This window comes from Manis pentadactyla, chromosome 4 (genome assembly GCF_030020395.1).
Source record: "Manis pentadactyla isolate mManPen7 chromosome 4, mManPen7.hap1, whole genome shotgun sequence".
NCBI lineage: Eukaryota > Metazoa > Chordata > Mammalia > Pholidota > Manidae > Manis > Manis pentadactyla.
In genome coordinates this window covers 31650797-31678564 of record NC_080022.1, presented here as the reverse complement: position 1 = coordinate 31678564, position 27768 = coordinate 31650797, and the positions used below count along the sequence as shown (strand labels likewise).

At 46.2% G+C, this 27768-nt stretch overlaps 2 protein-coding genes across 8 annotated transcripts in view; one reads left to right on the top strand and one right to left on the bottom strand.

Annotated features, from left to right (window-relative positions):
• The window catches only part of SLFNL1 (schlafen like 1), a 30721-nt gene extending 12030 nt beyond the window's left edge, over window positions 1–18691 (top strand). The window contains exon 4 of one of the 2 annotated variants that reach the window (XM_057500089.1): window positions 18553–18691. In XM_057500089.1, coding sequence (XP_057356072.1) covers window positions 18553–18591 — 39 coding nt within the window. In that variant the 3' untranslated portion in view covers window positions 18592–18691. Of the gene's footprint in view, window positions 1–18485 lie in introns of both variants that reach the window. The other variant, XM_057500090.1, reaches the window with a different exon arrangement.
• On the bottom strand, window positions 516–26992 carry CTPS1 (CTP synthase 1). 6 transcript variants are annotated; one of them, XM_036892936.2, is made up of 19 exons: window positions 26850–26992; window positions 23437–23615; window positions 21799–21969; window positions 19456–19556; window positions 18575–18691; window positions 16059–16142; window positions 15492–15572; window positions 12084–12235; window positions 10778–10910; window positions 10320–10408; window positions 9438–9532; window positions 8698–8760; window positions 6741–6784; window positions 5350–5446; window positions 4220–4275; window positions 4020–4116; window positions 3342–3486; window positions 2739–2830; window positions 516–1394 (listed from the first exon to the last, which is right to left on the bottom strand). In XM_036892936.2, the coding sequence occupies exons 2-18, from the start codon at window positions 23600–23602 to the stop codon at window positions 2746–2748; spliced, it is 1776 nt and encodes a 591-aa protein (XP_036748831.1). In that variant the 5' UTR covers window positions 23603–23615; window positions 26850–26992; the 3' UTR covers window positions 516–1394; window positions 2739–2745. The 6 variants fall into 6 exon arrangements, with proteins under 6 accessions (XP_036748831.1, XP_057356068.1, XP_057356069.1 ...); XM_057500085.1 differs by having other exon boundaries at window positions 516–1300; XM_057500086.1 differs by having other exon boundaries at window positions 516–1279.
• Between the last annotated feature and the right edge of the window lie 776 nt (window positions 26993–27768).

Sequence of the window (27768 nt, the reverse complement as noted above, 5' to 3'; positions counted from 1 at the left end):
AGTCCACGTGCTCAAGCAGCCCAAGGGCGGGTGGGTACCAGGGTCACGAACATGCCACAGGGGCACAGATCCAGCATCACTGATTTCACCTCAAAGGAAAAGCCATTCTGGACCTGACCTGGACGCAGAAGGCCAGGCGGACCCATGCGGTATAAGGCAGTCTGCTGGCTAATGCCCTTTGGTCTGCTGCTCCCTGGCCACATGTGTGCGGCAGAGTGAAGGATCTCCTTCACAAATCACACGTTTACTCCGTTTCTCAAGATCAAGCAGCACACTGCCACCCATGCTGCTTTGAATGTCTATCAGCTCAGAACCTAAATTTGAAGCCCTTTTGAGAAATTCTGGTTCCCATAAAAAAGAAAGGCTCCTCTCAGTTTCTCAACTATCAGATCATCTATCTCAGGCTGCTTACCCAGGGACAGCCTGGAGCTGACAGTTCCAGTGACCACACACAGGCACATCTGTGCTCAGCCACTTTGCATCCAGCCGCAACAGAGCATTACAAACAAAGTGTGTCTCTTATTCTGCATCATTTATTTCTTAAGTTAGAGTACACTCCGAGTCCAGCCAGAACACAGTGGGCACACAGCTGTGCCTCGTTACACCACATTAAGATAACAGCTTTCTGCATTGCATTCCAACTGCCGTAACACCATTCTGAGGAAAAAGTCCCCTCGAGCAAAGCTGTCTATACATGAGAGGATTCTAGAAGCAGTTGTCCCAACAGATTCTTTGTTCATTTTTAAGTGAACCCCTTGATGCAAGGAGCGTTCCCAATCCCCAGGAAGAGAAGCACAAGGACGGGGATTCTAAACTCACACTTGAGAGACACTTCTCGCTGCTTCGTGTGACACCAAACTGACTGTCCCTTTGGATGAGTACCAGCCAGTGGGCCCTCGGAGTCCCCCCTGGGCCGGGCAGGCAGAGGCTTTGCTTCTGGTTTCACTGCTTTCGAAGCAGGCAATGCCCTCAGGATTCCAGCACCATGTGTTGTAAGCACTAACTAGAATGATCCCTCCATGCTAAGTCCGCACTTTTATGATGGTCAAGGCATCCAAGGGGAGGCAATGGATACACACTCAAATCCACAATGATGCGAGGTAGTTGGAGAAGCGAGGTGACCGATGGGCGCTGTGCCAGCCAGACGCCATCTGCTCCTGCCCAGACATTGGCTCCGTACCCGAGAGGCCCCAGGACTGCCAAGGGGGGCATCAACACCGTGCCATGTAGGAGCCGATTCTCGTGATGGGACGTCCCAGTCACGAAGTCTTCCAAATACCTTCCCCCATAACAAAATAATCTTAATAAAAACATAATTTAAAGGAAGTGTCAAGCTGAGTGTCAAATAAAAGCTGTACACTCTCTAAGTCCGAAGACTCTCCTGAAGAATCACCCTGTTAAAAAAACATGTTAGCAATTATGTGATGTAAAGTAGGAAAGTTAGAATGTATAGTCCGCTGCTATAGTCAGCTATGCCTATTCTTCATGGAAGACCAGCAGAAGGAGCCTGATAGGAGTAATCAGAGCTAGATTTGTGATCCCCATGCATTTTCAGGACCTCACATGGATTTCTGGCTCCACTGCAACACGAGTGTTATCACAGCACACAGCCTCTTACCATGCCTCCTATAGGGAGCTCTCCACTCAACAAGGTGGTTAGAAATCCCAGAAATAGACCAAATAGCTACCCTTTTACTGGTAGCTTCCTTTCTCCTTATGGCAGCTTCTTAGCTTATCCAAAAGCCTAGAGCAAATTGTTTGGGGGAGAATTAAGGGGTCCATCAGTGCTTAGCTGGCAGAGTAGGCAACCAGTGCGCTCCTTATAGGCTACCTCTCACACCCCCATCCAGCTAAGGTCACAGGCCAGGGGGCTAACAAACCAAGGCAGGAGGGGGAGGTCGTGTGCCAGTCAGAGCAGACCTGTGCAGCACAGGGACCACTGGTGGTGAACGCGAGGCGTGCAGGCCTCAGGGAAGCCAGCTGCGTGTGCCTCAACGGCAGCTCACCTTACCAGTGGCGGGATCTCCCCCACATGGGGCTACACCACATCCCCGGTTCTCCTTTCAGACCCCCGATTCTTGACTGACACTCCTAAGCTCTTTCTGATACTCTCACCAGCAGAATGTGTACTTTCACTGACTCAGTTTGCTCAGTTATCTTAATGGGACTTTACAATTCACAGCAGTGCCCACAGCTACTGCACTTAATAAATGCACAAACCCCATCATTAAAAAGACAAACATTCCAAATCTGTTCAATAGCTGTTCGGGTCATAAGAAATTTCCAGAGTAGGCAGCAATTAGCGTTAAAGCATTGCATGTCGATCTCTCAGTTTTAAAGCGCTTCCTGACGGAAGCTTGAGGTTCTGCAAACATGACACATACCTTATACACCTGTCACCTCCTTCAAGACCTCTAAGTTTATGGCTACCTGAAAAAACCGACCTAGGAATCTAGTTCCCCCAGATTTCAGACTGGCTCGTGGACGAAGCAGTCAGTAATAAAGACAACTGCCCAGTGATAAGTGTCCCCTCGCCACCCCACCCCCACAGCCCCCGGGCAGGGTGGGGAGGTGTACTGGAACTAGGAGGGGGTCTCCCCATTTGATTCCCACACTGACCTTACCACTTCCATTTTTCTGGCAGATAAAAATTTTCAGCACTAAACTTTCCTAATCGTGCAATTCTAATGTTATCACCATTAAAACAAACAAACACTAACGCTTAAAATCTCACTTACATTACCATCAGTCATGATTTATTGATGGAAACTTCAATTCAGTGATTTCAGAGTCAGGGGAGCTGCTCCCACTTCTGTCACTGTAGGTGTCCCTGTGGAAGGCAGAGGGTTTTTTCATCATCCCCACTAAAAACTGGCTTGACTCCCCTGATTTTGTTGCCCCCATCACCACAGGGACACTTGTCTGCACACTGCATAAGTCAGAAAGACTCTGGTACAGTATTTATTTAGCATGAAGCCATAGAGGGATTTTCTTCTAACTGGAAAAGATACATGTTCAACATATACGTTAGTCACAGACTCTACCTACCCACTCAGAGTCACTAACTGGTTCCAAAGGGAGCGAGACGGAGTATGAAATCCCCCCATGTCATGGCCAACACCCCTCAAAATCAGTTCCCTGTGGACCATAAGAGCCTACTGCCCAATGTGAGCCTGGGCCCCAGATGCTGCAGGTGGGGCAGGGGGTGGGACCCGGCCACCATGCCAGAGGAAGCCTCAGAAAACCCTGGGTTAGGAGAGGACACTCCGCTGATCACGGACAGTGTGACAGTTCACTGGAATGAACCAGTGACCCCCTGAGGACTGGAGAAGTGACCCCACCTGGGGGAGAGCCTGCAGCCTTTCTGGAGGTAATGCGGGAGCCGCCCCACAGAGGCCAGAAGGAGGCCAAAGTAGGGTGGGGAAGGCTTGATGGGTCTGGACAGGAACTCAGGATGGTACTGAACTCCAACAAAAAAGGGATGATCTGAAACAGAAATGCAGAAGTATGTATGCATAAAATGTAAAAGATGAGAAGAAAATCCTGTTAAGTGCTTCACATTTCCATAGACCCTAACATTACTTGGAAATAGCTTCTCAGCTGGAACCTGAGGGAAGGCAGTGACAAGGCCCAGGAGATCTGACACCCTCTCCCTTGCATGCCACCCCTCCTGGCAGAAGGGGGTCTCCTCCCTGGGTTCCTGCCCCCAGCTCCCCAGACATCCACAGGATGGAGCCATGCAGTTAGGTTTGATCAGAAGGGAGCTTAAGTAGCACATCCAGGCTCGCATTCTGGAGAACAAGACATTGCGGCCAGAGGTGGAGGCAATGCCTCTGGAAGGCCATGCACAAGGACATGCTTCCCAGGGATGCAGACACCCAGGCCACTGAGACCCTCGCCACAGGGCAGTGCTGCTTCCTAACTGTTAGGTCAAGGGGGCAACAATATTTTTATATTTTCCCACATGCCAAGAAAACCTTACTAAGTTTTCCATTAAAATGTGACTGCCCATTAAGCACCTTCCAGCTCCACGATTTCCATTCTCTCTCCTCCAACATCTTGGCCAACAAACTTCAAGCCTTGCTCTTCCAAACACTTCTTCAAGACTGGATTTACCTGTCAAAGCATGAAGAATAATTTTGCTGGCCACTCAGCTTACTGCATTTCCAGACTATCAGAAAGCAGAAAATGTTAAAGGTCACACAGCCCAAATCCTCACCTCGAATCTGTGGCGGTGCCTCTCTTCCAAGTAATCAGGATCGCCGTAGAGTTTCCCTGGCAAAAAAGCACAACAATGTAAAGGCTTCTGTTTCACAAAAGAAACCTACTCACCACCACATGCGGCTTCCAGTTTATTTTGTACCATCTACACAGCCAGGCCTTTCCGAAGTTATTTCTATGTTTCTCCTACCAACCACAGCCACCTGGCTCATAGCAGCACAGGTTAGGCCAATTCCTGGGCTTTGTCTGACCACAAACCGTGTGGAAACGGACTTCTGTTGCCACCCTCCAACACCGGGTCACAGTGTGGAAGCACGTTTCAGTGGGAAACCGCCTTGGAAAACATCAGGATGTACCAAAGGCCTAAACCCAAGGGAGGCCTTGAAGGAGCTACACAGGCAACCCTGGGGCAGCACCAGGCAGTTAAATCACAGCTGTCTGGCTGCTCAGCAGCGGGGAGCTGCCTGCAGATATTCGCTGCATCTGCAGACAGGCTGCTTTATGGACCCTGGTGTGGCTGCCAGGTGAGAACCTGAGTCCACAGAACATTAGTGTTGCAAGGACTGGAAGATCACCTACTCAGGTAGCTCAGAACTATGCTGCTCCCAAAACACCCTGCCAATTAAGACCAAAATTTGCCAGTGGGCAAGAAAATAAAATCTAATACAGTGATTTTCTTAAATATTTTCCTTCCAAATGTTCACTAGCTCTTTAGCACCCCATTTAGTACTTTTAGAATAAAATCCATTTAGGTTGAACCCTATAAAACTGCCATTTTTGTGGGACAAAAATCACCAACATCACCAGTTTCATAGGGTTCAACATAACAGTGCAAGAAAGTAACTGACTACCATGGACTTCACCTAACGGCCTCATTCTGGCGGCTGTCCATGCCCAGGGGCCGCAGGACCTGACTGCACTGCCTGTGGACTTTCTGAGAGCCACACTGCTTCTCTGGCTATTGTAGCACATCCTAAAAGAGATGACTCGGAAGGGAAGGGAAGGACTTCAAAACCAAGAACAAAACCAAAAAAGCCAGCCTGGCTCTTCGGAGCCCCAACAGTGCCCCAAGATGCACACGCTAGATGCGCTGAGCTGAAGGCTGGGCCAGTGGGAGGCAGCTCTTACTCATGACTGAGTTCTTGGTCTGGAACAGGGTCCTCCTCTTGCCCAGCCTCATGGTTCCGCCCATCTGCCCGGGATTGTGCTCTGGCATGTCTATGACCTGCAGATGTTCACAAAACAAACATGCTCTACCAAACTCGGCTTCCGACGGGCGACTGGCCGCCTGCACCAAGTGACACAAGCCTGTGAGGCGGCTCTACTTCCCCAGCCTTTACTTAGAAGAGATGTCTGTCCCAGGTTCGGAAGTGCCTCCCAGTAACCACCTTCAACTTTGTGGGGAGTGGTTTCACCCTTCAGCCTGGCCTCATGAGCTGCAGGACCAGACAGCTGCTCCCTCCTTTGGCCATCCTGCCCTGGGCACTTCGGACCCTAAGTGCTACTGGGCTGTAGCACATTCCAAGACAGACGCACAGCAGCATGGGTACACAACTGGATGTGCTAGGACACGTCTCCTCCACTAGACTGACAGCTGCTCAAAGTAAAGAGATGCTGTTCCTGGCTCAACGTGTCCTGGCAGGAGCTCCACAAACGTCTATGGAACAGATAGGCTTAGGCACCACAGCCAGGACAGTCTAGTCCCCGCTCACCCCCTGCTCCTCTGAGCACCCTCTGACTTCAGGGGACTTCTCTGTGCCCTGCTGAGCCACACCCCAGGGTTCCACACCCCAAACCTGTGTTCTTTCCCTTCTGAGGTCTTAAGTGTCAGCCAAGGCCAATTGTAGGTCAGCATAGACTGATGTTGTTTAAGTGCTGAGATCAAGGGCCTTGTCCACCTAGATTACCACAGCATCCTCGGCATCAGGAGCAGGCCAGGCACCCCTGGGCTGGGGATTCAAATAATAATAAAGGCACTGACCCTCCCCCATGAGCCACATTCCTCTGATGGGAGATATATAACCCACAGTATGCCAGCCTTGAAAAGCTTTGGTTACCACTAAACATATCAGTGCTATCACCCAGCAGTCCTTTAATAATATGCCCACCTCCCAGGGTTGCTGGGGAGTAACTGAATTAATGTATATAAAGTGGTGAGAACAGTGCCTGGCACACAGCAATAACCTATCAAAGTGCCTCACATCGTACTGGTACAGAGTGCTCCTGGCAGCTGAATGGAGCGGGCGTGGGGAATTGCTTCAGTCAGGAACCACCCTGGCTAGCTGGGGTAGGACCCACCTAAACACCTTTGGTGGCCAACTGGGAAGAGCAGTGAGAAATTACAAGATGAAAACTAAAAGTTCTTCCTACTGGGAGGTCTGGAAGTGCGGAACCCCAGGGTGTTCTGGGTTGGACTGAACGCCCCATTTCCCATCTCTGACCATCAGTCACACCGATGAACACCCCACACCCCTTCCACACCCTTCTAAGCCCCATGGAGGCTCAAACACTGGACTCACCACAGGATGACTGGTCTTAGGGTCAAACTCTGTAGAATTGGCATCTGAAAAATCAAAATACTTGCAGTAGGAAAATAGTCAAAAACACAACTGATTTAAAAATTCCATTCCTAAGCTCTAAATCACAATTTCCCTCCTCAGTTTAAAGTCATTCAGTGATCAGAATAAAAACAAGGGATAATATTTTTAAGATGCAAAATACTCAACACAAACACCTGTGAATTTTTTCCATTAAATCTATAACTGGGAAGTCAAGCTACACCAAATAGGAAAATCGAAATCAATGGCATAAGTTAATAATCCTTATTTACATGATGCATCTTTATAATGGTTCTTACACTGTTCTCAAGTTTTTAACTTCTTGTTTCAGAATATCTCTTTCAAGATGGGCAAATATGGCTTTTTCTCTATTTCCTTCATCCTCAGCATCTTATGTACTATATTACATGACTGCCTCACTCAGAAGCTAACTCAGAAATTAACGGACTTCGAAACCCAAATAACCATTCTATCTTTCACTGAATTTACCATCTAATCATAAGAAGCAAGATCACTAAAGAACCAAGTTCTTTCTATGTGATGTGCTAGGTATTGTTCCCCTCCTGGGCCTTCACCAGGGCCAGGTCCCAACTGAAGAAAAGCTCATCACCAGGTCACTTGCCCACCTGGGGACCCAAGTGGGTGGCAGGAAATCACAGCTGGGAAATGGCCCAGAGTGCCCGGAGGGCTAGCTCTAGGGCGGTGGACGGCAAGACGGTGCCTGCCAGGATCTCGGAAGCCAGAACTAAAGGGTACACTGCCTACAAAACTAAGCCACCATCCCCTCAGCATAACTGTGAAGCAACCTCTCAGAAAAAATAAGACATGAACCAGTCCCAACACTAAGCTGGCCACAAGGGAGTCGCTGGTACTTCATAAAGCCAGACTGCCTTTATATTCCTCAGGTTGCTATGCTTTTCTTCGAACTTTAAGGTCTTTCTGAGAACCTAGTATTTGTCACCTGGGCTGTAGAGAATAAAGGGCCCGTGGCAGCTCCTGCATTGTGGTCCCCACAAGACACGTTCCCAGTATTCCTGCTGTGTGGGCTCGCCTCCTCCACTCAGGCTGGGCAGTAGGGCATGAGTGAGCTTGGTATGTGCTTGCACAGTGGGCCTGTCACTTTGAAAGCTGGCAGGTTGCCCGCTGTGAGGAGCTTAGGCTGAATTAGTGAATGATGAGCCACCACATGTGGTCTGGGCACCACATAGAGAGACCAACTCGATGTCCCCACTAAGCAGAGCTGAATGCAGGGCAGGGTGATCTTGGATATACCACAGGGGGACGAAAACCACCCAGCTGCAGCCCCTCAGCCCACAGAAATCTGAGAAATGACGAATTGCTGTTGGAAATAACTGAGTTTTTCGGGTGGTCCAGGCACAGAGCCGTGTTACTGTTTCCTGTTTGCCAGGCACTGCACTGGGGTGAGCATTACTTCATTTAATTCTTACAACTGTGAAATACGTACAATTAGCGCTCCTTTCACAGAAGAAACAGGCCCAGAAAGGATAAGTAACTCATCTAAAATCGTTAATAAGTGATTAAGTCAGAATTGGAGTCTAGGCTTGACCGGCTCCAGAGGCAAAGTTCACAATGACCACACAGCCTGAAAGGCCAGTTTTCTCACCGGGCATCAGTCAGGGATGGTGGCCATGGTGATGGAAGTGTGAGTGTCCAGAGCAGGAAGTGAAGGTGGAGCTGAAGCTGCTTGCTCAGCTGTGCTCCCTCCTCCCTGGTCTGCACAGATGAGCCGTGCCTGCGCTCAGTAAACACGGCCGTTCCCCCTTACTGTGCCCCAAGAGGTCCTGAGAAACTAGGCCTGTCCTTCTCCACTGCTTCCAATCACCCGTGGGCACCAGGCTTCACACCCTCCAGGAGAGACTTCAGCAAGAACTTAACAAGCTTTTAAATGGACACTTACCTTGCCATCCCAGTACATTTCTTGCAAATTCAACTACTGCCAATTGCATTCCTAGACACACACCTTGCAGATGGAGGGGAAAGAACAGATAAAGTTTTATTGAAAACGCAGCTCCTACATTGCCCATCAGCCTGCCACGGACTTTGCACCCCGTTTGTTCACAAAATTACAAACTTTCATAATTTCCTGCTATAAACAAACACTCCCTGCTATGTTTAATCTATATCAGATTTCAAAACCTGGATCTAAGTGCATGAAGATTCCAGGTTTGGAAGTTATTCCATTTTAGAAATAAGCAACACTCTATTCAGTACTTAAAAATACAAGTTTTCCTACCCTTTCTCATTATGTTCCCATTTACAACTGATCAAATTGAAAAGTACTAAAATTTGTAGCACCAGGAAGCAACCAAAATCACTTTGTCCAATTATAGTCACGTAGTGTCCATGTGAGGATGTAAAACTCAGTCTCACGTGTCTGGCCACAAGCTGGGTTCAATAAATGGACAAGATTTCCCACTAGCTATGTCATTCTCTCAAAATTTCATGGCATCCACACGTAGCTCACAAGTTCAAACTTTTCATTTTAAAGAAGAGTTTGAATTTCTCCCAAACAGAACCAAAAAGGCTTCTATTTGAGCTGCTCTCTAGAGAGACAGCATCTGTGTTTGGTTTTGGTGATCTCCGTTTTATTTACAGGCTACCACATGTTACCTTCTCTTGCTCTTTCCTACTCCTTACCCAAAAAAGGCTTCTTCTGTTTCCGAGCCCAGGAGATTGCATGGATTTTTCCTTCTGTCCCTCGAACACCAAATCCCCCTGGAACCAGTACTCCACTGTATGAGAAAGCACACCACAGCACAATGCCCTTTCCCACCTGCCCAGCCCACAGTAAGCACCCAAGGAGCCATTTCCAAGACACTGATGTCATGAAGCTCCTCCATTCCACTTTGCTGCTGGGACTCTGCCAATGAGTGTATATAAACATATGAACTCAGAAGATGCACCCAAAGCCATGGGCTTTTCTTAGCAACATTACAAAATGCTGCTAACAAGTAAAACAGGGATGGCACACATAACTGGAGTACTGCTACTGCACAACATCTGTCCCAGGCACAAATTCTTTAGTAATTTTTAGTATAAATAACAAATGCAGTTTTTTACCTCATGACTTAAAGTGCTCCTTTGTGTAGGAACGGGGCCTTCCATCAGCTCAGACTGCCACACTGACCTAGGGTCTCAGTCACAGTTGCAGGGCTCCATACCATTCAATTGTTCCACTAAACTAGAAATTCTTCCTAATTTTTATTAGTTTAAACAGCAGCGAAAAACAATTTATGAGACTACTGATGGATACTCCTCAAATGTTCTGGATGCAAAATCTTTAAATAAGCCTCATCAATAGATGCATACAGCAAATAGCAACAAAATGACAAGTTTTCTTCAACTACACTGAAAAGCTGGATTTTTGTTAAGACTTCAGTCATAGAGTATATAATCTTTTCCCATAATTAGAAGATGCTTAAAGAGGAGATGACTTAGACTAGCACATGGAGGCACAGCACTTTGTCCTGAAACAGCTCAAAAACCCTGGAAGCCAAAGGTAGTGAGGCTACCACTTACTTAGCACTGCAGAGCTTCTGCCAGGCTTCGTGGTAGCGCACAGGCTCTTCCTGTAAGGTGCTTGGCTCCAAATCCGTAGAATCTATGTACTGGGGTTTTTCAGAAGGGGGAGAAGAGAAGTAGGCTCCTGACTCTGCAGCCGCATTCTTTCATAGTTTCCCAGTAATTTCCAAATTTCCAGTGGGGCTCCCCTATTCCCACGGTGCAGTTTTGCTCAGTCATCTGATATTCAGATTCAAGCATTCATTCTCTCTCAGCTTCTTCCCTGACCACCTTTCCCCCTCATTATTTCCTGAGAATGCTCCACTGTTCTCCAAAAGCCAGGAGCCAACCATGAACCTTCTTTATCCCTAAAAAGAAATTCTGAGCTACAAAAATACAAAGCAGACATGGCTGCAGCATCTACAAGGCTACAGAGGCTTCCTCGTGCACACCTCAGCTGCGCCAATCCTCCTTACCCTGATTTCCAATTTGTGGTTGATGGCCAGTGCAGAATGCTCCAGCGCTTTAATGACAGAGGCATACGAGTCTGAGAACTTGGTGTACTTGCCCACGAGGGCAATGGAGCAGGTCTCCAGCAAGCGATCATACCTATCAAATGGAAGTCAAGAAACACCAAATTATTCAGTCTCCATTCCACCATGAAATTCAAATCGCCTTCTAAAGAGAAAAACATGTCTGGGAAGCATATAATGGGAACAGCTATCATCTGAGTTCTATGTACAGAACAGAAAACTGGAAGCAGTTTTCAGGTCAACATGGCAGGCAGGTAAAGAAGTAGGATTTGAGAACCCAGCACAAAGAGATGGCTTCAAATCTCACACAAATTGGTGTTTAAAAAATTAAAATTCCAAAGGGCAGACGTGAATAGACAACTCACAAGGGCAGACGTGAATAGACAACTCACAAGAGTGAATGGAAAGAAGGGAATAGTCAAATAAATTACAGGAGACTCACATGATAGCCCGTATGCATTAACATTTTTCATTCTAAACTACAATTAGTAACAGAGCAAAAGGTTTCTAGTATTTTATGAAAAAAGCTCATAAACCTGTGTGCCATGTTTGTAGCTACACACAGACATGTAAATGTGCAAAGACAGAAAGAAAAAAAAATGACAAAATGAAAATAAGTGTCATAGACAAATTCTTGAGTGTTCCCTCCCCAAATGCTCAGGGGTGTTGCCCTACTGATCCTGCAACTACAATACAGCACATCTAGTGCTCAAGGTGCTCATGAAGCTCTGTGATGTGAGGTGAGAGCATCACAGAGCTTTAAGAGGACAGTGCAATGAGATCAGTTCTCAAAGTGATGAGTTTTGGCAGCAGGAGAAACAAATGGACACCCTTACTGATGCTTTCCTGGTGTTGGGTGATGGCATTTTCCTAAACCCAGCTCAGATATTGGGGATGGACCCAGGACTGCTCCAGTCACAGTCAGCCATTTGTGTGGGCCAGGGGGTGGGGGCTCACCCACTATCCCTGGGAAGCCTTTTGCATGGGTTCTCAGGTCCATGGGAGACAAGGGTGATGGGTGTGTAATCTGACCTCCCTGAAGCCTGAGGCCTGGCCAGCTCGGCCAGGACTTCCTCGTCCATGATGCAACTACGTGAGGGCTGAGAGCCTTCTTAACCTCTCTATCATTAAGACCTGCTCTAATATGAGTTGACAGCACAAGTGACAGTTGAATTCCCTGAGCCCCTGCAAAAAAAAACAAAGAAAAAGAAAGGTGGCAAGAACCCCAGCTCCCTGGCATGAGGCACACCTGTCAGCCATCTCTTTCCACTTCATCAGCATTTGTTGTGGCTGCCTCTCAATTGGAAGGTCAAGTCTTCGAAGAAAATAATCCACAACGCCCTGCTCCTCTAATAACAAGGGGACACGGTAGATGGATGAAACATCATGGACACAGATCACCTGTTCAAAAATGAGCAAAGGTTATTTAATAAACACGAACAAACTCTTACTGGGCCAAGAGCTTCCTACTACTTATAGCACTTTGGGAAAAGAACGTTTGAAAACAGAAAGAAGGGGAATTTTCTAGAAAAATATAAATTACCAAAAACAACACAAGAATAGAAAATTAGTAGCTAATTTCTTGTGAAGATGAATGCAAAAATCCTTAAAAAAAAAAGAATCACAAACTGAACCACAAATACAGTTTAAAAAGAAATTCATGTACACATGGAATTTGTCCCAAGAACAATGGTGGTCAAAATGGGCTATCCTTCAGGATCACTTGAGGGAGCTTTTAAAAATCCACAAACCCACACTGCATCCGACACCATTTAAATTAGAATCTCTGGGAGTAGGAAGCAGATATCAGTATTTTTTAAAGCTGAGTTTAAGAACCACTGCACTAGAATATTTAACAGTGGAACTCAGTACGTGAATAGATTAAAGGAAAAAAAATCACCTCAGTGGATACAGATTTAATAAAGATCCAAAACCACTTCATAAAAAAAATTGCTGGTAAATTAGGATTATATTAAGGAAATGTGAAAATATGAAAACCCCATAGCATCATTTGGTTTGATATTTAATATTAATGCTTAATATTTAAATTCTGGAACAAGGCAGAAGTGACCACTATCACTATTTCTATTCATTAATGTACTAGAGATATTAGCCATTACAATTAAATAAGGAAAAAAGTGTATATGAACTGGAAAATAAACAATTGCCACTAATTACATACAATATTATTATTTATACATAAAAACCAAGAGAATTTACAGGTAAACAATCAGAACTAACAGAACTTTAATAAGGTTGCTAGGCTTGAGATCAATGGGCAGAAGTTAGCAGGGTTTCCAATACCTGGGTCATATCTAATCAGGAAATAGAATAGGATATGCCATTCATTTAATATAAAAAATTATGAATACCTATCTTAAAAAAAACAACTTTACAAAGATAAATAAATATAAAAAGCAAATTTATAAAGAAAATTGTAGAATATTATTGAAGGACAGTCCTTTCAGTGAATGGAGCTGGAATGACTGGATATCCACAGGCAGAAAGGTGAATTTCAACTTTTATTGGGAAGTTACTATACATAAAAGTTAGCTCACAATGGATCCTACGCCTAAATGTTAAGAACTAAAACTGTAAAACTTCTAGAAGGAAACATACAAGAAAATCTTCATGACCTTGTTTAAAGAGAGTTCTTAGATGTGATACCAAAAGCACAATCTATAAAGAAAAAAATGGATGAACTGGAGTTCATCAAAATGCAAAAGCTTTTGTGTCCTCAAAGACACCATCAAGAAAATGCAAAGATAAGTGACAAGAGTTGGAAGAAAAAATGTGCAAATCATGTATCTGATAAGACATTAAGTATAAAGAACTCTTATAACTCAATAAAATAAGCAATCCAATTAAAAATTAGGCAAAAGATTTTAAATTCAAATTTTAAATAAATCTGCATCCACTGAGGTGATCTTTTTTCCTTTAATCTATTCATGTAGTGAGTTCCACTGTTAAATTCACATTTTAATAGTGAATAACTTTAATGACAACCTATTCTATTACAGAATTGAATTACCTCCACTAGCTAGAATAGAAATATCTAAAATAAGTGATGCATATGATAAAAGATTATTTGTAATTTATTCTGATGTTCCATGTACAGACAGTTCCTGAATTACAAAGATTCCACTTATGATTTTTTTACTTTATGATGGTACAAAAGTGATACACATTCAACAGAACCCATACTCTGAATTTGGATCTTTTTCCAGGATTGCCATATGCGCTAGGATCCTCTCTGATGATGCTGGGCAGTGGCAGTGAGCCACAGCTCCCCATCAGCCTCACGAATGCAGGTTGAACGAGAGATACAATCATTCTGTTTTTCACTTTCAGTACGGTATTCAATCAGCTATATGAGCTATTCAATGCTTTATTATAAAATAAGCTTTGTTTAGATGATTTTGCCCTAATATGGGCTAATCCAAGTATTCATGTTTAGTAAGGTAGGCTAGGCTTAGCTGTGGTGTCTGTAGGTCAGGTGTAGTAAATGCATTTTGACTTACAGTACTTTTAACTTAATAATGGGTTTGCTGGGATGTAACTCCATCCTAAATCGAGGAAGATCTGTACTTCAGATGAGGCAGGGAGTGCCTCTGACGGAGCTCCTGGCGCAGGAATCACAGCTGGGAACACTGACCTCAGGCCCCAGGCCACCCTCATACCTGGGAGCCTGTGCTGTCATGGACATGGAGAGGCCAACAGCCTCTATAATGGTCAAAGGCCTTCCTCTTGCTCTGTACACTTCAATGCCAGGCGAATGATTCTGATTATTTTATATTCACTTCGGTACTCCTAGGCTTCTTATAAATGGGCTTCCCTTATTTTAACCCTGCTGTTTCATTCTCCCCTCTAGACCAGCTGGGCTCTCCTGCTTAGTCTCCTGACCCTCAAATAATCTAGGAAGTCAAATAAACCATCCAATTCCTAACCACAAATTCCTTGACCATAGCTCCCCTTCGACTCTCTCAGCTAAACCCAACCAAAGCCCAATCCCAACTTACCATCACCAGAACGTCTATGCCTGTGCACCATGCTTACGTATGTTACAGGTTCCAAATTTTTTAACTTCCTGTACCAGAGGTACCCTCCATTAGCACAAGTTAAAAAAAGACTAAAATATTTTTAGAGCCTACAATACCTTAGATACCAGGCATCAGGCATATAAGGTGACCACTGCCCTCAAGCAGCACAAAGTCTGGGAGGGGAGACAAACACGGATGGACACACATGGACACACATGCACACATACACGCTAAGGGGCAGTATGGCAGGCTCACCATCAGCACCTGTGAGACACACGTCACCCAGAGAAGGACTAACCCTGAGGTTTGACAGGGGAAGCTCCTCAGACAATAGCGTGTCCGGCTGCCAGGCAAGGAGAGAGGGACCCCCACTCAGCAGGGGCGAATCACACAAGGAGAGGGGAGAGAAGAGGCAGGACAGCTGGAAGTCCATCCAGGGAATCACAAGAGCTAACCAAGGTCATGGAGAATCACAGAGCCAATGGGTTTCAGTTCTTCCCAGGAACCATTTACTGTCTCAAATTATAAAATCACAACAAACCTCATGAAACTGGTTAAGAGACTTCAGGATAATTAGAAGCAAAAAATGATTAGGTAAAGACGGCATGTCTACCTACTTGTTCAGGTTCAACGTGGCAGAACATCGATATTTTTTCTTTCACTGATGTGTCAAGAGGATTTGAGCACCTACACACAACCTAGCATTGAGAAAATCAGACATTTAGATAGAAGGCAGGCACTACCAAGTTGGGTTTTTCTCCTGATAGGAATTAAAATAGACATCACATTGAGCTGGATGAAAATGTGAACTCCTCACATAACGCACATAAACAATTACCTGTTTTCAAAACTGACAGTCCTAAATCCCAAACTGGAGAAACTTAAGAGAATGGCAATACAAATGAACAGACAGATTAATGAAACAAAACAGCCAACTGGGGATTTCCCCCATTACTGTCCTTGGGTAAAGGAAAAGGAGAATAAAGGACTGGCGAGAAGAAAGAAGACACAGCCTCCTGCATGGCAGGGACCAACATCTTTGTAAACCGCCCCAGGTCAAAGCACTAAACCTTCTCCACCATCAGCTGCAAGCACGCCAAGGAAACAAAGGCGGATGAAACTTGTCTGCCTTGGAAGAGTAAGACCATAAGACCGTGCTCACCCAGGGGGTCACAACACCTTACCAGGTCTGGGGAAAGCCCAAGCCCTCTGAGTTCCCGAACGCTATTCTGGGTGGGTTTTGTCTTCTGTTCCCCTGTTGAACTTGGCTATTTTACAAAAGGAAAAAAAAAAGTTAATTTCTCTGGGATAAAGAATTTTCAATTACTCCCTGAACCCCTTTTAACAGGGAAATGGATAATTTGATCATTTATCAAGTTTAGTTTTTATTTTCATCAATGTCACACATGAATATATTTTAAGAGTCAAACAGTCCTACAGTGTTTTTTCTAAAGACCTGAGGTCCCGGCCCTCATCCATCCTCACTGCTCCCCTTCCAGATGCTGGAGACAGCCGCCCTTCCACTTTTAAGTGATTCTCCTGCTGTGTTTTATTGCTAGCTCTTGACACTTAACTTGAGGCATTTCTCTCGGTTTCCCTGTTGGACAAGGAGCGCCCTCTCCTTCCACTGTACGGGCACCCAAACTGCGCCCGCAGCCCCTACCTCATGATCCCTCTTCAGTGTTCACATATTTTTGAGTATTTAAATACCATCAACTATTAAACCATGTGTTACACTTTCCCTTCCTAGTCCAAATATTGGTTTTCCTTGGTTGGTCTTTTGTTTGGTATGTGAGTTTTCTACGTGCTAAATTATCTTTATTCTCCTCTCCCACTTAAAGAATAGATTGGCTGGGTCTAGAATACTAAATTGGACATAATCTTCCCTAAGAAGTTTTAAGGAACTAGCTTCACTGTCTTTTAGCTTCCAGTAATGCTGTTGAGGAGTCTCATGCCACACTGTCTCACTTTTTCTCTGCAGAGGCTTTTAGAATGTCTGCTCCATTAATTCTGAAATTTCACAATGATGTGCCTTGCTTTGGGTCATTTTTCATTCAATATGCTAGGCATTCAGTGGGCCCTTTCAATCTAGAAACTTATCTAGAAGTTTCCTGGAATTGTTTAGACCAAAGGATGAGAACACTTTTCTATAAAGAGCCAGATAATAAGTATTTTAGGTTTTGTGGGCTACATAGTCTGTCACAACTATTAAACTCTGCTGTTTCAATACAAAAACAGCCATGGACATACACAAACAAATGGGCATGGCTGTATTTCCATATGACTTTATTTTCTAAAACTGGTGGGGTGTGGGGAGGGTAGGTTGATTTGGCCTGTGAGGCAGTTTGTTAATCCCGGGTTCAGAACACACTTCCTCCTCCATTTCTCTCATCTTATCTTCTGGAAATTCTATCATTTGCACGTTAGAACGCCTCTAATTCTAGCCTCTAATTTTCTTACCTCTTCTTTTCTAGTTCCTATCTGCTCATCTTCCTGTATTACTTCCTGGGGCATTTCCTCAACTTCTCTTCCCTTAAGTTTTTCACATCTACTATTCAATTTTTAATTTCCAAAAATTTTTCTGTTATCTAAATGCTCCCTTTTTAGGGTGTTCAGTTCCTGTTTAGTGGATGCAGGTTATGTCCTCTTAATTCTCAGGCTAGTAAAGACAGCCTGCTTTTTGTTTAGGTCTCCTCCTCCCTGCAAAGCCTCAAGTTCCTCTCAGTTTCTTTGTTTCTGTTGTTTTGATCTCTTGCATGTTTGCTGCTTTCTCCAAAGCTCTGGTGGTCACTGGCTGCCAGCTCATACTTAAAAGCTAACTGCAAGTTCTGTGTGAGTGGATGGGTTTGTCCCCCAGGGTCCTCCCTGTGGGAATCTGGCTGGCCTATTTCACTGGGGGGCTTCTGAGGGCAGTGTTTTCTCCTGGGCTAGTCATATACCTCAGAGGAGAATCGTACTTGGAAGGTCTGAGCCTGTTGCGATGATTCTGGGAACCAAGTGGCAGAAGGTAGGGTGTCTCAACAACACAAAACTACACTTAACCCCCATGTTTTCAGTTCAATTGTCCCTTGTATCTGCTTATCCAGAATCCCTCTCCAGAGAAAAGCCTAGTCTTCTGCCAAGACAAAAGAGGGCTGATGCTCAGCTGTGCCCATTAGGGCAGTGAATCTGCAACAGCAATGATCATGAGCCCCACCCTCACCTCCCCGCCGGAGGTGCCTGACGCTGCCCATTCCTCAGCCCCTGGGGGCTCTGCAGGGCCAACAAGGCTGCCCCTCTGCTTTCCTGCTGCAGCCTAAGGATTCTGCTCTCCCAGGTCTGCTAAGTCAGTTTCCACATGTTCGGCAGCTTCTGGCTTCCTAACTGCTGTTACTGTTGAATCCTATTATTGTCTTTCTCTTTGTGAATTTTTATCTTAAAAAAAATTCCTCCACTCTATAATTGTGGGGCTTCACCATGTAGTAAAGAAAAACGGACATGTTCAATTTACCTTCTTGCACTGTAATTTCCCTGATTATCTTTCCAAATGTTTTCCATTTGATAGTTTCAAAAAGTGTCATTATAATAATTTCAAATTCACTAAGAAGTTCTTTTTTCCCTGCTTCCTGCAGCTCAAGTACTTAAAACAGAGCGGGTGAGAAACTTCCTTTCTTTTCTCCCTCCTCTCTATCCCCACAGAGTGAAAGTTTGAACGCCTTACCTGAGGAACTAGACTGACGTGAATATTACAGAAGTTCTCCCTTTTCACCTTGAATTGGAACTGACGGAAAGCCTCAATGAAGGGCATGCTCTCTATGTCTCCCACTGTTCCACCGAGCTAAAAGAACAAAGTGATTTTAGAGGTTAAGCACTACACCCTCCTCTAACAGGTCCGTTTCCTAACGACTGCACCCTGTCCTCTCAATTCAATCGTCAGCAACAGTGTAATGTGGACTCTTTGAGCCCATATAATGTCAGTTAACAGAAATTAAGACATATCTTGGTGCTAGGTTTCTTTTTCCTGACCGGCTCGCCATTCCCCGAGGTTATCAAGGAACTTTCCACACTTTTAAGAAAAAGTCAAGTAAAAGAAGATATACTAGGAATTCTGTTGTATGAGTCACAAAACAAGGAAACCTGACTCTTACCTACTTGGCCACAAATAATTTTTGTATTAAAAAGCATCAGTTATAAACAAACTGCTGGAATTTTTGAGTCCCCTGTTTTCACAGGAACACTGAGATCCACCAGCTGGGATCGGCACAGCAGGAGCTCAGAAACTGAAAGCAAGAGGGGCTCATTCACAGCAATGAACATCCCTGCAAGAGGGAAGCCGAAGGTCAGCAGCCCTTCTCCAGAGATGAACATGTGTCACGTCACTCTTACTGGTTCAGTCCACACAAGTGAATACGTGCTGAAAAACGAGAACCACTTGGACACAGTACGTCTTTCAATGGCACAGCCATTCCACATGACCAACCTGCCATGGTGCAGTGGGAGGGTCAAGGGCTTCCCTGCGCATCAGTGGCTGACTAAGGAGGTGAGCTGTACACCAGGTCACACACGCACAAATCATGGAACTTAGAAAAGACTCATACAAACCTCAATAACACACACTTGAGGTTCTAGGCCATCTTCATCCACGGGTATTAATGCTTGTCTCATTACCCACTCCTGGATGGCATCTGTGATGTGAGGCACCACTGGGAGAGAGCAAAGAAGTATGTTACTCATACTTCTTGGTCAGCCCTGGGGGCACCATGACCACACACTGCTGTCCTCTCTGCGTGGGGTAGCAGTGGGGTCATAAAAGTATTTCTGAGACCACTCTGAAACAGCCTTGCCAAATCTTTGGGCTCACACTTCCAGTGACCTCCTGTCCAGGTTCCCAGACTGTGGCTCTGAAAGCACTGCAAGGGTGTAAGGCCCGGGGCGTCCCGACCACACCAGAGCACATGGTCCTGGGCAGAGTCTTCCCAGGGTGCCCAACAACACGACAGGGCATGTGCTGCCCTCCAGCGCTTACGGCAGAAGGTGGACACTTCATACCTGGACCCAGGTGCTCTTCCAGGAATGACTCCATTCCATTAGCTTCCAGTTTACCAGAGGGTAAGGATGCACTGCACAAAGACAGTACAGTATAGCAGATGGTCACGAACACAGCATCTGGGGCCAAGATGTCTGGATTCAAATCTCAGTTCTACTGCTCATTAGGTATGGACCTTTGGGCAAATTACTCAACTATTCTGAAGCCCAATTTCCCTGGCTGTTAAGGGGAGATAATAGCTTCTACTTGATAAAGTGGTAGAAATTTTATGATGACACTGGTAAAATACTAAGTGGAGTACCTAGCAAGTCAGTGTTCACTAAGGGCTCGCTACTGCTGAACACTTCAGAATCTTAGTTTTAGGGCTCAGCAAGCAAGTTCCGAAGGGGCAAAGATCACTGTTTAACTCGCTATGTAACAAGCAGTGCCTCAAGCACAAGAGTATTTGTTATCTATCCCACACACAGCAACCACTGTGAATTTCTTTAAAAACTGCAAATCAGAGCTCATACTCCAGGTTTAAGCTCTTCATTGGCTTCCCACTGCCGAGTAAAATCCAAACTCCAGGCCATGGCCCAGAAGGCCCTGTGCCACCCGGCTGCAGCCCTCTCCTCTCCGACCACCCATGCCCCTGATCACTGGGCATCAGCCACGCGGTCTCCCCGTTCCCTGACCAAGCCCTCTGCAGCTTTGCACCCTCTCCTCTGCTCTTCCATGGCTGGCCTCTCAGCTCGTATGTCCTCTCCTAGAGACTCACCCTGGCTCCCTGTCCAGCCTGGCTTTCCCCACCACTCTCTCTCCTTGCTCTGTTCACCTCCCACATGGCACCCACCAGCCCCCTTGTTTCATCTGACTCCCCCATGGGGGGCCCAGCCTTGCTGGTCTTGTCACCTGTTCCCCACATCACCAAGGGTCTGGCTGCAGTTCGTAGTCAATAAATATTTGGTGAATGAATGAATAAATGAATGCAGTGGTGCCCTAGAACAATACACTGTATGACCAAGAACATTGTAATTCCTGATTGATCCCTTTCTGAGTGTCAGGAACTCAGAGTAATACTTTATTGACTTAGTTCCTTTAATCCCCTAACAACCAGAGAGGTGGGTACTGTTATTACCTCTCTTTTATGGAAAAGGAAACCAGATCTCAGAGGTTAGTAATCTGCCCACGTTCACAAAGCTGGTAAGTGGCAAAGCCAAGATCTCAATGTGACCCAATTATCCCAGAATCTGGCCAGGGCAGCCCTAGATCAGAGCCAGCTGCCAGTGTGACCCTCAGCTTTCAGTTCACTAGCCTCAAGCCAAAAGCACATTTCCTCTCCCCACTCAGATGAAAGCCCCTGTTCAGCAACCCCTAAAATTTGGACTTGTACCATTACACTAGACCAGTGGTTTTCCAGCACCTTTTTTAAAGCAGCACCTTTCTCAAATAGACACTGTGCCAAACCCCAACACAGCAAAGCAAAGAAACACACAGGTGACCAGCCTGAGAGCCGATGCGCACGGTGGACAGTCCTTCCCTTATCACTGTCTGTGCACAGTAAGTCCACGTGTAGGACACATGCATGCAGACGTGCGCACACACACAGAGTCAGGCTTCCTGCCCTGATCTAGTTGCCTTCATCACTGTACAAACAACAGCTCTCTGGACTCCAATCAGGCCACTGGGCTGACTTCAGTGCCAATCACAGAGCAGTGGAGGTGTCTTCAAATTATTTTTTGAGTATACAGCCATACAACCCAAAATTTTTAACTGAAAGCATATTTCAGGACAACACCTCAATGCTTTCATGCTGAAATTGCATCAAAAGTAAATTTTTGTATGAAAAAGAAATTAAACTGGTTACGATTTTTAAACCTTTAAGACAGAAAAAAGATCCAACCTCTCGCAGGTATTACCTTGGACCGTTTTCCCCAAGTAATCTCCTTTGCGTTCCTTGTTAATGACATACTGGTATATCTTTCCAGTGGTCACGTTATTGTCCTTGGTGAGGCGGATGTCCAGGAACCGCTCATAGTTACCCAGATCAAGGTCGACTTCCCCACCATCATCCAGTACAAAAACCTCACCTGTGGTAAACAATGGAAATGGTTAGGCTGAGTGAAAAATACATATGCCATATGGCACAGCCTCAAAATATAAACACTCCCACAGGACAAAATCTGCATTACTCTGATATGAAGCAGAGAAATTTCCTTCTAGAAAATGACACGAAGAAAAAGGTAATAGCATACTTCAAGTCTATCAACAACCTCAGTCTTGGAGCAGGAAGAGTTAGGAAGTAGCATGGGATGGAAGGAAATTACAGCTTAAATATATGGGATTTCACAGAAGGATGCTATCTGCTGCCTAAAGAGAAAGAACTTTGAACAGTCTTCTACTTGAGCAGAGAAAGGTTTAAAGTGTGACAGAAGTATGATTTGATTCAAAACATAAACAAGATAAAAAGATTGTGCTGATTATAAAATCTAGCTTCTGAGCTATACTTTAGTCCTAAACAAAGTTGCGAAACTGCAGTTTCTCCCATTCCTTTGTTTAGCATTCATTCCTTGAAACATCATTCCAGAAATGTGCCCAGAGTGGTTCCTTCCTATCATCACAAGAGGAGACAAGCTCAAGAATAGGGAAGGAAAAAATGTCTTATTTTTCCCCCTCAGAGAGACAGTTCGTCCCCATCTCAAGATTTGTGTATGAAATATTGCTCTGTTTGTTAATGTTTTCCTGACACTATTTATTATGTAAGGACTTTTGCTCTAAAGACACTCATCCTTAAAACTTAAGACATACATTCTCTAGTACATCTATCCCCAATTTTAAGCAAGTAACCTTTTAGGTAATTCAAACATGGTTATACATCATACTGTTGATAAATACTGGGCAATAACAAACAAAGTGCTACTTTCTTAACCTTCCTTAATGGGTTCAACATTTCACTCATCTGAAAATTTGCTTGTTTCTATTACTGTTAGCAAAGCAGAATCTCAGGTTTACAGATCACCCAAGCCCCGTATCTATGTGTGGTCCTACAAAGTGGTCCTTTAGCCTCTGTTTAAATACCACTACTGAAAGGAACCCAGTTTCTTAAGTTGGTCACCCCACTCTTGGAGAGCACTTGCTTATTATAAAGACCTCTTATACCTGGCCAAAATTAATTCCCTTACTTCTTTCCCCCAATCCTACAGCTAAAGATGGGGGCCACAAAGAATACAGAATCCCTCTTCTCAGATATTCAGAGAAAGTTATTATGTCACCAGATTTCTTTGTTTCAAGAGAAGGGACAAACTTTCATTCTGGCACCAAAGTCATTTCCATTAGTTCTATTACAGAAACCTCTAGACTCTATCACTATATTGCCTATTAAGATTTCAGCAGCTTCTCGGGCTGGGTGAGGAAAGCACCACACTGCTACACTAAGGACCTTTTCAGAAGGCAGGACATGGAAGTTATGTTATACACACAATTTCCAAGGGCTGACATGTTCCTCCACATACTATGCAATTATTATTTTTAAAGAAGAAAGAGTACATTTTGCTTACCATGCTCATAAGGAGAGAATGTTCCAGCATCAATGTTAATGTATGGATCAATTTTAATTGAAGTTACGTGTAAACCACATGACTTCAGTATTGTGCCCACACTGCTGGCGATGATTCCTTTTCCAATTCCTGATATAACACCACCAGTAACTAGAATATACTTCATTTTGCTTTTTGACCTGGAAGAAAAATTACAGATAAAATAAATCCCACCAAATGAAGCTTATCTGGGTTCAAGTGCTGGTTCTGCCACATGGTAGCTGTGTACCCTTTAGGTGCCTCAGTTTCCCTATCTGTCACGTGGCTTTAGCAGGTTCTAACAAACATTTTCTTGATCACTGAATGGCTTTGGTCAATGAGTTGGAAAATAACTGCTCATCAAATAAGGTGGCTTTTGTTCAGAGCTTTGACAATTAACAATCTTGAAAGTCAACCTGAAAAGAAAAAATTTAAAAAGAAACAAACGAAAACCAGAGCTCTGCCAAGTGTTAGCTGACATGGCCAGCAAGACCAGCAGGACTGGGACACCGAGCAGGTGCTTCACTATTCCGCTGCATGGGGAAACAGATTCAATCTTGGGTGAGCACTCTAATCTCCAGAGAAAGGGAAAATGTCTCTGGCTAAATACAATCACCAAGAAAACACAGCTTCTCCAGGCTACGGAAGACAGAATGAACAGAAGAAGTTCAACATTTAGAAGGAGTCGCAGTTAAACCTAAACATCTTTTTCTTAAAGGTAATTCTTCTGTAATTTAGTGATAAGTCGCTCCTGGCCAGCACTCTCTCCCAGGAATGCCATGAAGAGACACAGACAAGGAAAGGGACATCAGATAACAAACTGGGATGAAGCACATAATGGGCAGAGGACGCAAAGACAGGACTGATTAGATTAAACCCAAAGAGCAGTGGGTTGTGGCAAGGGGTGGAAGAGACATGACAGGAAATAAAAGGGGTGGATGGAACACCATAGAACAGCACAAACAGCAGAGAAACAGGCTCACCAGGGGGAACTGATCACTGGCCCCCAGTTCCAGAGCCCCAGAAACCATTTAGTCAGAAAACCCAAATGTGATCCAAATGAGAAACACAATCACCAAGAGGAAGAGAATGCTTGCTTTGGCAGGGTCAGGGCACTTTCCTCCTCCAGAAACACTTCATGTGCAGCCAAATTACAATAAAAATAAGCTTAAGAAAGGAAGGAGGAGAACAAGGAGGTGGGGCGATCTGCTCGAAGCATTCTCCTCCCAGGGCAGGAATGAACACACTCGAGACAAGGACCTACGAGTGCTCAGAATGCCTTCCCTTCAGAGGACAAGGAAGACACCTGACCTGTGGCAACATTCCCAAAAGCCTGCTCTCTGGTTTCTGCAAAATGTACTTGGGATCCCCAAAAAGGGATTTATGGACAGATAAATCAAAGAAATACTGGTTATACACTCAGTTGGTTTATTTAATGAGACTTCTGGGAGTCTTTAATAAGTTGACATGCACTGCCATCTCCCCAGAAGGGTATACAGTATGCAGTTTCCCCAAACTCATTTGACCCCAAGTTCCTAATATCTGGGGGAAACACTGCTCTGTCAGCTCACAGTTGAACGTTCCTTAATAACACATGAATACCAGACTTGGCTACATTTTAGATATGTCCTAAGCAGACATATCCTTGAACCTATACCCTGGTCTCCCAGACTGAATTTTAGATGTTCCTAGAAATTCCTCAGCCACCCCAAGTGGGTTACAGAGCAGGTTACTCTATGGAAGAGTCACCTCAACTATTTGCATTTGATTTGTTCCAATTTTACTCTAAGAGGGTAATAACACCTCTGTAGGGAAGATTCATTCTTGCAGACTTCCGGCAATAAATACCCCAATGTGCTCATGGGCCAGGTCAGGGAGGCTCAGGGGGCTCAGCCACTCACCTTCACTGTGGCAGTACTGCTGTGCTAGGCACTCTGGGAGCCACAACATCAATCAAACCTGGGCCCATATGTCAAGTTGCTAGCAGTCCAGTTACAGAGACAAAACATTTACAGATAAATGAGTAATCCAGTGATGGCGGGAAGTAGAAGCCACAAACGGGGAATGGAGGGCAGGAGGCATTCAGCAGCAAGCCCAGGGTGAACGGCCAAGACCCAGCACAGGAAGGTGAGAGAAGTTGGGAGGGGAGAGGATTCAGGGTCCCGCTTTGTTGACCTGAGACTTGCAGTGGGCCCTGGACTGACTGCGTGACCTGAAGCATGGGAAACAGGACACAGTGAGCAGGAAGGTGATGGCTATCTACAGAAGACAGAAGAGGGGCCAAGAAAAAGATGGTGGAGAAGGGTGGTGGGGGAGGGGAAGACAGTGAGAAACCGTGTGGAAATGTAGGCAAGGGGCGAAAGCATATATGGAAGCTTGAATGCCCAATCTGAACTTTATTCTGAAGGTGCTGGAGACACCGGAAGGTTTTCAAACAGAAGTAACATAAATCAAAATGCAACAGAGGAATTCAACTTGAAAAAAAAAGCTTTTTCTTGTTAAATGTGTGAGATCCACTTTCATCCCCACCACTTGTGTCCTGAGACCTATCAAGTCACTTCAGCTGCCTGAAGCCTGGGTCCTCCTTCCTTCTATGAAATCGGTATGCGAATCACCTGCATCGTCTGGGTCACAGCACTGCTGATGATTCAAAATTATGAGTGTGGACGTTAAGTGCGCACGCAAACGAGGATAACTTTAAAATGCAGCATCCTCACTCCGGTCTCGGGAGCTGGGAGCGGAGGGCCTGCTGTGGAGCCGTGAGGACTGCAACGCGGGGCTGTGGGCGCGGCTAACTGCAAGGCCCCTTCCGCCCATGGGAGTAGGGGAGCGCCAGAGGGGGCCTCGGCCAGTTTACCATCCCCCACCGCAGCAGGCCTGTCTCGGACCTTGAGCCGCCTCCCGGTAACGCTAAGGCCGTGCTTGAAGCGGGATGGGGTGGCCAGGGGCAGGCCAAATGCAGCGGCGGCCGCCGGGGGCTGCTCGGGGAGGGTTGGCCGGTGGGACTACCGCGCCTCTACGGTCCTATCTGTCCCACGTGCCCTCCCAAGCGCCTCGGTCAGCCGATCTAGGCCGCGCTGGATGGACGCTACCGGACCCCGCAGACCAGACCCACAGCCTTTCCCGCCGCCCCACGACGCCCCTTGCGGCCAGTCTTCCCGGAGCGCCCGGCCACGGGGCCCCTCGCGCGGGAGCCGGCTTCTCGCCGGTCTCGCCGCCCGCCCCACGCCAGTTAGGCACGCAGCCCATTGGGCAGGCCGGCGTGTCACCTCACCCTGATTGGTGCGAGCGGTGTCTGTCAGCCAGTGGTGTGGCTGTCCGGCGCCGGGCTCAGCTCGCGCCGCCGATCCCTGCACGGGAGAACAGTACCCCGGGAATCCCTGGAGTCAGTTTACCTGAGGCCGGCTTCTAATCCTGTCGTCTGCTAAGGAGCAAGGGGAGCAACGCGAACACTGGGACCCGGGTAGCCACTGAACCACCCGAGCCGCATGCGCCCGGCAGTATTTCATGGAGGCGGGCTCAAGGCGGTGCGCACGCAGAGGCGGGGGGCGGAGCTGGCGCGCGGGCCCTCCCCGGGGCGGGGCCCAGAGTGCGCAGGCGCGGGGCAAAAGCGAGTTCCAGCCGGAGCGGCTGGCCGTTTGAGTTAGTCTCTCCGGTGCCTACGCCTGGGGAGCGCAGGTCTTCAAGACCGGGTTCTGGCGTCTCTGCCTCTCAGTGTCTGTTACAGCCGGTGGTCCAAGCTTCCTCTCTTGAGGGGGAAGAGGCTGTTTTTGGAATCACACCTGGCATATCCACCGCCTGGCCCCAGCCCCCTTTCCGAACAGCCTTCTAGAGGAGGCTGCATCATCCCACGGCGTCTCTGAACCGTCCGACCCTGTGAGCATGATGCTCATGGCTCCTGTGGTGCGACCCCAACCCATCTCCCCCCGCCGCGCCCTCTGCACCAAGGGACGCTGGCAGTTGCCACCGCGGGCCTCTGAAAGGCAAGGCCAAGAAAGTGGCTTCGCACCGGCTCCTTCCTCAACCAGCTCCTTTTCCCCACACCTGTCCTGACAGCGGTGGCTTTAGATGAACGAGGGCCCAGAGACGTACAGTTTCATCCAGCTAACATTCACTGAGCACCCAATGTGTGCCACATGCTCTGCTGGGCCCCAAGGGACCCTATCCTAGGCCTACTTACAAAGTGAGGCAAACTGATCAGCTGATTACACCTCACCATGATTTTCCTAAGTGCTTGCTGCTGGGGGGCCTGGTGCCGGGGGAGTGAGCGCCCAGTGAGGGGAGTGACCACGTCTGATGGGGGTTGGGGATGCA